A 10,560-nucleotide genomic window follows, 5' to 3' on the forward strand; every position below is an offset into this window, starting at 1 on the left:
GGTTGGGGTCCTGAATATTAAGTATTTTGTTCTGTTTGTAACATAAAAAAAAAAAAAAAAATCTAAAGGTTCAAAACAGTGCCTTTCATTTGTTTCTGTTTTGGCCCACCAGAAAAGGGAGTCAGTGGGTGTTTAAAAAGCTTTGTCCCAGTATGACATGCAGCCCACATTGATATAAGCTTTTCTTTTTCTCTTTTAACCTTATCGTTTCACATCAACTCTGACTTTAGACAAAGCTCAGGGGGAAGAGCACTCAGGAATGTGTGGCCATTCATGTAACACCTGAGTGAAAGGCTTTGTAATGGAGTTTGTGCATTCATGTTGCTGCACGTGTGTGAGTGTGTGGAGAGTGTGTGTGTAAGTGTAAGTGTGTGTTCAGGCATAACCAAAGTTATGGGGACAAAATGTCCCCACAATGATGGCAATACCAGAAATCTTTGACCTTGTGGGGACATTTTTTGATCCCCATGGGGAAAACAGCTTATAATTCATACTGTGTGATGTTTTTGAAAATGTAAAAATGCAGAAAGTTTTCTAGGGGTTTAGGGGTAGTGTTAATGTAAGGGGATAGAATATACAGTTTGTACAGTATAAAAATCATTATGTCTATGGAAAGTCCGCATAAAACATAAAAACCCAGTATGTGTGTGTGTGGTTCAGGTAAACCCTATATTATGGGGTCCCCACAAATATGGCAATATCCAAAGTCATTTTTTCTGTGAGGGGTAGATTTAGGGGATAGAATATACAGTTTGTACAGTATAAAAATCATTATGTCTATGGAATGTCCCCATAAAACTTGAAAACCCAACGTGTGTGTGCGTGTGTTTCCCTTGATGGGTATAGAACTTCAAATAAATTATATGCAAATCTAATAAATTATAAGCAAGTTAATTAAAACAAATAAATTAAGGTATTTTGTCTGCCCCATTCTTCAAAGAATGGCATTTATTTTTGGTAGATGAATAATTCGAACACATGACACATTTAGACTTTTTGTAAAACCAGGGGCTTTTTTTCTTCATTATCTGGCTGCTCGCCAAGAATTTTCATGTCACATAAGAATTAATACTGTTATTAGTTCATCTGCATATAAATAACATTCATCTACTGAATTAATAACAATTGTCTGAAGCATTATTTTTAATGGAATCAAGATTTTGATGAGCTATAATCTTTAGTTTTATCATTTCATCATAACAGTTTAACAATATAATAATTAAACGTATCGATATATTAAACTGTAAAAATTTTACTTACAGTATCACTGTTAGAAAAATCTGTAGAAATTACAGTATTACTGGCAGCTACTTGCCAGTAACTTACTGTAGATTTAAATTGATGTTATTTACTGGCAACAATTTGTTCAAAATTAAATGAACATTAAACATTAACAAGTCTTTATCTTTACAGAATAAAACTAAAATAACAGCCTCATGCAAAGCATTCTGGGAACCAAAATCTGAAGGAAAAAAAAACAGAAAAAGGTTGATGAAGATTTCTGGTTCCCAGAATGCTTTGCATTAGATTGTTATTTTATAGTTTTATTCTGTAAAGACAAAGACTTGTTAATGTTTAATGTTCATTTAACTTTGAACAAACTGTTGCCAGTAAATAACATACATTTAAATCTACAGTAAGTTACTGGCAAACAGCTGCATAACTACAGCAAATTTTTTATAATTAGTACACTTAATTTGTATTATTTGTTCAAGTAGTAATAATAATAGAGGCAGTTAATATTCATATTATCATTAAGGACTTCACCAATTTCTGATAAAAAATAAAATAAAATGAGTGGCAAATAAATAACGAAAGAAAATTATAATGAACAGGGGTTTTTACACATGTCTCTTTTAATAAGATACATTCAATTTCATTGTGCAATGTCTGGAGGTGTGCAGCTTCACTGATCATTAATGTTGCATGAATGAATGCTCCTGTTGTCAGAATGTGCGTCATAATGCCTCCTCTTCCCGCAGCCGTGCCAACTGCACTTCATTCGACGTTCCTTACAATCTAATAAATAAATGTAATAACTTTTCCCTAGAGCTCTGGCATACATTATTAGAGAAGTGAAACTGGTATCCAAAAAGACAAAAATGTGATTTTTATCAAAAACATTTAACAAAAAAAAAGGAACAAAGCAGAACATCTAGACATTAGCAATTTTGAACACCCTGAAAAAAACATTTAAATGCAAACTGGTGGGTTGTTTTACATGAGATTTGCTTATTCAATCATTTTCTTGAAAACATACAAGAACAATATATTCACAGAGAGAAGCACCAAAATTTAACTCGGGCTAGTGATGACGCAATTTCATGAGGAATGGCCACCACCATCAGACCAAGTGCACTGCACACCACTGGTGCTGTTCTTCACTGGTAAAACCTCTGCTCAGATCAGATCGGACGGCAAGGCCTTTGCATATCCTCACTCTTGCTCTTTTTTTGTCCTGTGCAGACAAGTGCGAGATGCTGATATGGTGCGAGAGAATGTGGGCATTCAGAACAGTACGTGGCTCGTCCGACAAGTCTTTCATAAATATCGTAAAGCGATAAGATTGGTCCATGTAGAGAGAGCCAGGATGAAAAGGTCCGTGTTGTTGCGCTCCGTTATTGTCTTGTGTTCTCTCTTTGACCCCCCCGTGCTCCTAGTACAGTCCCAGAGCCGAGTGGACGGAGTCTCGCGTGGCAGCCGTGCTCTTGAAGGCGATGATGTCACAGCTGTGGGGAGAGAGAGCACTGCCACTGGGCGGCTGCCATGTGGGGCCGGTCACATAGGCCGACGTGGTGCCGCTGTACCCCGTGTAGGGTGACACTTGGGTGGGAGGGTGGGAAGGATGGATGCTGGGAGCTGTGACATAACTGTTCACTGTGGGCAATCCATTCAGCGTCTGAAAACAGAGAGCAGCGAGCGTAAGACCTCTGGCCATAAACCACACACGGCCATAGAGATGAACATAAAGATATCATGATAGCGAGGATAAGACCGTGGTGGGTGAACGTTAAAAATAGAAACGAAGACTGCCTTGGAGAGTCTATGAATAGAATCAACAGAAATGGATAAGATATTAAAAGATTTGCCGGAAATGGAAAAGCTATATCGAGGGAAATGCAAAAATAGGAATGCCTGTAACCCTTTGGCAGAATGTCAATATCAGTTCAGGATGAAAGGAATTCACCAAGGCTTTTCGACATAAAGGGAAGAAATTCTGACGCAGGGTGGTCTTTGACTACTGGAAATGTTTTCCACAGATGACATCCTTTGTTGCAGAGTTAGGATTTGCCCATGATTTACTCATTATGACATTCTTGACCCCTAGCACTAGTACGTAACACACATGAACGTACATGCATACATACATGTATATGGTATTCATTGACCTTTAATTCATCACTTAAATAGTAAACAGCATAGAAGAAAACCCGGTAGCACTTTATTTTATAGTTCTGTTCCGCATGTACATGCTATGTACTACTTATAGCATTTAAAAGAACTGGGTTATAACAGGTACTAACCCTTAATCTATCCCTAAACTATAACCTTAACCCACCTTATATTACCCAGTACTTTCTTGGGTAACTACACTGTAAGTACATGTACATTAAGTAACCAAAAACCCTCATTTGCATTCTGCAAAAAAAAAAAAATCTATCTTTCGTTGTATGATTCAAGTTATGCACTATAACTAATAAAAACGAAGTGAAGTTAATACCATGGAAAGCATTTTAGGTCAAATCTGACATTTAAAAAGAGCAACTTAAAAAAAATCTTACACATCTATAATGAAGAATTCACAAAGATTTAAAATTATTTCAAGAAAAGTTGTTTGAGTCGGACACTCAAAAGTATGTGGCATACAGGCCTATAGATGAACATTCGGCGGTTTAGTAGATCTCTCTCGTTTTAGTATGATTTTGACCTAAATAATCTGATGTACTTTTTGCAGATCGTTAATAAAGTGTTATGGTTTACCGAGCTCAAATCTAACCATTAGAGTTCATTAGATCTAAAACACCGCGCGAAATAGAAAAAAGAAAGTACTGAAAAGTGCTAAAATGTAGCCCTATTTGTGCTTACTTTATGCACCCGCAACTGTGCGCGTTATTGTTGTTGTTTAGGGTGTAGAATAATGTATATATTAAATAAATCTATAGCCTACTTGTTTGTAAAATCAGAAGTTTCCATGAGCAGCTGACGAAAATAAGCCGACAGCCTTTTTAGTCACAAAACAAAATATAGCAATATTATTTATTTTCTTTAGTCGTTACCTGTATGTGTGGGTGTGTCGGTATAATCATCGATTTTCAATTGTCAATTTTTGATAACTTCCCACATAGTAGCTTATACATTTAACTTGATTTAAGTCCCAACCTCTAAATGATGTTTCTGCATGTTGTGTTTGGTAATGAAGCATGTTATCACGCTGTGTCCAGAGAATTAAAAAAAAATGGACATATAACTTCTCAAATATCGCGGTGTGCTTTATTCTGTAACCTTATAAAATGTAGAGGTTAAGATAGTTAAATTTCTGGGAAATTAGACTAATGATGTTCAGTATAGCCTATCATTAATTTGAATATTTTTGTATTAGTCTATAGGCTACCTAAATTCACTGCACTGTAAATGTTTATCGGGTTAATTCCGTTATAAGAGATGCATAACATAATGTGTATTCATTAAAATCGTGTGAATGACGATTCATTTTCCGTGACCCCTCTTGGTTTTTAATCATCCTTTTTTGGTTTCAAGCTATCGGGCGTTCTGACAGATACAAACTTATTTAAACCACAGAAATTTATCTATGTAGCCTACTGTCTTCATTTTTTGCGTAATGCAGTCTGACTCGTGATATTTGATCATTTAGCCAAAATGACAGACTCAATCATTCGGTAGTCTGTGATATTCATCGTCTTTCTGAAGGCTACAATTTTCATTTCTTAAGCAAGCTACCACTCTATTTTTTACGTTTTATTCTGTACACGCATAATTTACGCTAAAACAATGTTTCATAGTCGGTAATGAAGATTTATTCCATCTTATTCTTTCAACGACACATAAATCTCCAAGACCCACAATAAACGATTAGTCAGTCTGTTTGTTGCTGCCCAGCAGTGCGAGAATAAATAATTCGAGTGCACCGGATGGCACGCGCGTTATCCGCGCGCACTCTCCCCTCTCATTCCAGCACGAGCAGGCAGAAACCGGTGCGCGAGCTTCTTGACAAATAGAAGAGCATTTGTCTTTCACATGTCGGCACGGCACTTAACTGTACAACACTAGTACTATGCAGAACAACCAGCCACGAGCCAAAGACTTTTCCATAATAGCCTCTTAATAATAACAAGAATGATAATAATGATTATATAATCCGAGTATTGCCCTTATGTAAAAAACATGGAGGTAAGAGGTTTAGCATTCAAAAAATTTATGGCGAATATTAAATTGGGCGAATAGAAATTATTTGAATAATGTATAACACGTGTTTATTGAAGAATAATAGAATGCATATTTGTTGAATGAGATCGGTGGCTCCAAAGTGGAAAGGTGCATTTAAAAAAACAAAGAAAGCCACTTTAGTATTTAGATATGTATTTATTTATTTTACATCTGTATGTAAAGCAATGGTTAAAACGTATATTTAAAGATAAGTGATACGTCGTTCACAAAATGTTTACAGTTTTAAATGGAGCTGTAGAACAATTAAGCATAAACTGATATATTTTTAAAAAATAATAATATTTATCTTTAATATTGCTGTATTTTTTCTTCGGCCCATGCACGTGTTACATAGCAATCGTAAATCATTTACCTCGACAAAACAATTTTCTTAAGAAATAAAAAAAATTCGTTAAATCCTACATAAATGTATTTTGACTATAAAGTAAAATAAACGTTTGTGGCAAGTACACTTAAGAGTTGTTTAATAAGTAAGAGCACGATAAAGATATTGATTAAATGTTTAAAACCTATGCAAAATATTGGATCAAAACATTTATTACAATTTTATTTGTCATAAAATTCCACTCAGTATCACGCTCTTAAATAAAAAGTATTGAGGAATACTAATACATTTCGATTCATTACACGCATAAATTTTGCATTGTACAAAAAGCCTCCAATAGTCATGCCTACACATTAACAGCTGTGCGAATACAGACACAAGTAAATATATTCGTTCGTTTTAATTAAACGTGCGATACTTCATTTGTGAATAGCCTACTTATTAAAAAAAAAGAAACCCAGAGACATACACAAGGCCTCATATGCCTGCCCACGCCAAAGAAACACAACACACACACACACACCAAATTGCCCCCCCAAAAATATGGATTTTATGTCTTCTTTACAATGACTATTAATTACCTGAATCAGCTTTTCTGTTTCTTCCAGATTGGGTTTGATTGTTTGTATGGTTAACATAGGTGGCTTCTTTACCTGTGTGTATTTTGCTTCGGGTTCTAAGTGAGGCTTATCCACACCATTGACTAGTGGAGAAATCGCTGGTGAAAAATTACTCTTGTTAATAGCTCTCCATTCTTCTAGTTTGGCGCTGGGAAAGGACGGACTGTCACTAACTGGAGGGCAAAACAGAGACATGGAAGACTGGAGTCAGATAGGACAAGCGTGGGGAGTAGAACTGCCACATGAACAACTTATTCAGTAAAAATCTGCTGCACTGCCATCCATCTCACCAGACTAACACAAAAAACTGCTATAACATCTTGTGTGTGTGTGAGTGTGTTTGTATTGCACGCTATTATAAATGCAAACACACACACACAATCTGTATCGTAAAAAAACAGACACGTTTTTCATAAGAAAATTATGATTATAATGACGTAATGTTAGCATGTTTTTAAATTAATAAATAATATATATATGTGTGTGTGTGTGTGTATGTAGGCTATGTATGTATGTATGTATGTATGTACGTATATTGTAAAAAAAAAAAAAATTATCAATAAGTTATGACAACATATGTTTTTACATTGCTTTAAATCATCAAAATAAGTTAAGCAATTTTCAACTTTTAGAAGTTTCAACTCATCAAGTCCGTTAATGTGATTTAAGTTGAAATTACTTCCTTATCCAAGTTGATTGTACTTAAAAATGTAAGGCAGCAACAGTGATCACATATAGTCACATATATGCCGTATTTCTATTCAAAGGAAGATGCAGAAAAGACTGAATGTGTGTGGTTAATTCATCAGATGAAGCGCACAGTGTCATGGAGTCCTTCGGAACATTTACCCAGCGTCTTCCTGGGAGGACAAATTAGATTTACTTTAACCGTTTCCCCTTTGTGCCTGATGGATATTATATTATACACGGTTCCTAAAGTTTGAAATTGGAAAAGCAAGCCCACCAGTGTTGTAACCTGAGAGGGCCACAAAGTAGATTTCCCCCTGCCTTCACGGAATCTTTGCATTGTTTCACAACGTATAAACAGGAATACACCATAACGATGCCATACTTTCAGTAGGCTATCTACTTTTGAGTTTTGTTTATGCAATTATGCAATCGATTGTGCAATCTTTTATTTTAAAAAGGACGATTAGGGTAAACAAATCTACAGTTACATAGACCAAATTTAATTAAAGTGCATGTTTAGCATGAAGACCAGATGATGTCTGAGCATGAACAGCCATTACTCAGTGTCGAGAGAGAGAGAGAGAGAGAGAGAGAGAGAGAGAGAGAGAGAGAGAGAGAACTGAACTCTAAATGATGACAATCTGTCCAAAAATCTGCGGCACACATTCTTCCTGTCAAACCATCCTCGAAAGTAGTAGCCTGTGTTCGGGGATGTTTTTCGGTGTTTGCTTCACTAATGTTTTAAATGGAGAAACGGTTGCACGCTACACCTTTTTGAGTGTAGCCAACATCATGCTGAAACGTCTGCTAATAATTTGGAAATGCATTAATGATTTATAAAGGCCTCCTAAATGCAATATCCTCCTCTGCGTTTGAAGCATTAATGTCAACACTGCCTTTGAAAATAGGCAATGAACAGGCTACCATTAAATATGACAGGCTGTGGCCTTCACACGTTACTGTAGGCCTACTGAAACACACCACATATCAACAGACAAATGGATTTTAAAGAGATTTTTAACATCGACGTCTCTTAGATTCATTTTAAGTTGCTTGAAAGAAATTATTGCGTCGCGTAACATTTACTGAATGCTGTGTAGGCATTCGCATGTAGAGCTAAATTGTTTTTGTGATGAGTTCAAATGAGCTGGGAAACATCATGTAAAGTTTGTCCTATGTTGTAACACTGCTAGCTTTTTTGTTTTGTTTTTTCCCGCTCTGCTGCGCCAACTCCAAAATATTCCACATCCGCCGCCTAATTATTACTAAAAGCACTAAACCATGTGTTTCAACGCAAACGTGTAGCTTCTGCACAAATTCCAGCACACTGTTTGTATCGTGTACTCGCTGTAAAAAAATCTTCCTCCTTTTTTTCTTGCGGATCTGCCGATAAGCGATAAATATTAGGCCTAGGCTAATATTAATTGAGTCCAATAAAATGATAGACGGTTGAATAGCTTAACGGCCTTTCCATCACTACCACACAGACACAGACTCTGTTACACACACAAAATCTCACACACGCTTTGACAGGCCTTGGTGTCTTTTGACAGGATGCCCCCCTACACAAACAACACGAACAAGGACTTTCTTTTACCAAAAACTGAGAGGATGCTTACTTTGCTGCTCCGTTATTGATCGAATGCCCAGAATATCTGTTACAGAATGAGAAGAAGGCCATATCCTATGCATTGCCATGTGTGCAGGAAGAGAGGGCATGCCAGGCGGAGTCGGTACTTTAGTCCCAGTGGCGGAGATCGGAGTGGGATACGAGTACAGGTGGTTGTAAGGTAGGGCGTGTTGAGGCTGAGGATGAGCGGCCTGTTTGCTCGACTCGTACTGGTTCTGTTGAGACAGATTTCCGATCTTGTTGCGGAGAATCCTACTGATCGAGCTGACAGAGGGCAGATTGAATTTATCACACACACCGTCCGCAAGCAGTCTGTCTCGAATCTCCCAAGCGAAAATGCCAGGGTCCCGTTGTTTGTAAGTCCTAATGTGCTTCACTACGGTCGGGGTCGTGACCCTCGGTTTACTGCCGCCAATAGCGCCGGGAAGTATTGAGCCGGTTTCGTTGTACCGAGCCAGAATCTTGCTCACACACCCGTGAGAGACGCGGAGCTGCCTGCTGATGTCGCAGGGTCTGATGCCCAGCTGGGCCAGCTCTACTATCCTGAGCCGGATGGCATTGGGTAGGGGTCTTCCGTTCACAAAAACACCGCCTAGCTGGTTCACCTCCCCAAAGGCTGGTTCTAGTGATGCAGATATATGAAGAAAAAAAGAATTGCAAAAATCATCAGATTTTACCAGGCCCTGAACCGCGTCTGAAACAGAAAACCTACGGATAAATGTTTCAGTAAAACTTTCGATTACTTTTTTCTGCTGTTCATATTTGCATTGAAGTTTTTTGTTTCATTTTAATGCAATGAGCTGAACAAAAAGTAATTCTATAAATTCTGCAAATAGAAGGGGGGAAAAACAACGTTACTACATTCTTTTACACGTATGTCATATAATAAACGAAATTGCACATTCAAGTAGGCTAGTTTTGGACGCGATTAAGCTCATTCGCGGCAAAGTGCCATTCTGTTCCCCGAAATGACGGTCAAAGCATCAGTCAGTTTAACAGTTTGAGTCGAGAACTAAACCACATATAACTAAATTGTTTAACCGTTCCCCCCCTAAAAGTGTTTATGCATGCCCGTTCCCATGTGGGAAAACATGAAATATGGACCTTACCCATTGCGTTTAGCCTCCCGAGGAAAAAGGAAACTTCAGTGTGCTGTCCTGTTCTGACCTGTTCCGAGTCCAGTTTAGCTGATTTTTATTGTACCGAAGACGATGTGGATGAAAAGTAAGCGTCCGAGACGGATGCGATACCGATTAGTTGCAAGAGAGGAAAATTCGCCTTCTGTTTCCTGATGGCAGGGGGCACAAGCTTACATTTCAATCCCAGAAACTGATGGGCTGGCCCTTTACACATGTCTCGAAAGCGAGGTGCTGCCAGCCAATGAAACCGCGCGTTTTTCCCCATGTTGTTTTTCTATTGGCTGACAGATTTGACATGACAGGCGTTTGCACCGGCGTAAACTCGCTTTGAGGGTTACCCGAGTGTTGGTTTTCTATTTAGACAGATCTAAGAATGGTAAGTGTTTGCAACATTGCACTGTAATTTTGTTTCATAAGCATAATTCTAATTATTTCGTTGACTAGAACAAGGGAGAAATTTGCGGGGCGGTAGTCTATTTTTTTCTAAACAGGGGCCCTGTGATTTATCCTGATGTCATTTAAATTGCACTTGAAATGCGTCCGATTTATTAATACATTTATTTATTTATTATTCCGATTTATTACAAATGCATTTTTTGTGTGTGTGTGGTATAGTTCCAAACCAATGGTTAGACCTGCTTTTTTTTTCAAATATGCAATAAGACGGGTTAAATATGTGACAATGAACAG

The 10,560-nt window shown here is 37.5% G+C and overlaps 1 protein-coding gene across 3 annotated transcripts; it reads right to left on the minus strand.

Annotated features, from left to right (window-relative positions):
- Positions 1–1,825: 1,825 nt before the first annotated feature.
- pax9 (paired box 9) lies at positions 1,826–10,055 on the minus strand. 3 transcript variants are annotated; one of them, XM_084393694.1, is made up of 4 exons: positions 9,841–10,055; positions 8,721–9,425; positions 6,445–6,584; positions 1,831–2,899 (listed from the first exon to the last, which is right to left on the minus strand). In XM_084393694.1, the coding sequence occupies exons 1-4, from the start codon at positions 9,842–9,844 to the stop codon at positions 2,657–2,659; spliced, it is 1,092 nt and encodes a 363-aa protein (XP_084249820.1). In that variant the 5' UTR covers positions 9,845–10,055; the 3' UTR covers positions 1,831–2,656. The 3 variants fall into 3 exon arrangements, with proteins under 3 accessions (XP_084249822.1, XP_084249820.1, XP_084249821.1); XM_084393695.1 differs by having other exon boundaries at positions 8,721–9,353; positions 9,841–10,021; XM_084393696.1 differs by lacking the exon at positions 6,445–6,584 and having other exon boundaries at positions 1,826–2,899; positions 9,841–10,036.
- Between the last annotated feature and the right edge of the window lie 505 nt (positions 10,056–10,560).

Source organism: Rutilus rutilus, assembly GCF_951802725.1.
Source record: "Rutilus rutilus genome assembly, chromosome: 21".
Lineage (NCBI taxonomy): Eukaryota > Metazoa > Chordata > Actinopteri > Cypriniformes > Leuciscidae > Rutilus > Rutilus rutilus.

Coding starts and splice junctions, on each gene's coding strand:
- pax9 (XM_084393694.1), bottom strand. Junction 6,585..8,720: donor ATCAATAACGGAGCAGCAAA/GTAAGCATCCTC, acceptor TTTGCCCTCCAG/TTAGTGACAGTCCGTCCTTT. Junction 2,900..6,444: donor CCGAAGCAAAATACACACAG/GTAAAGAAGCCA, acceptor CTCTGTTTTCAG/ACGCTGAATGGATTGCCCAC.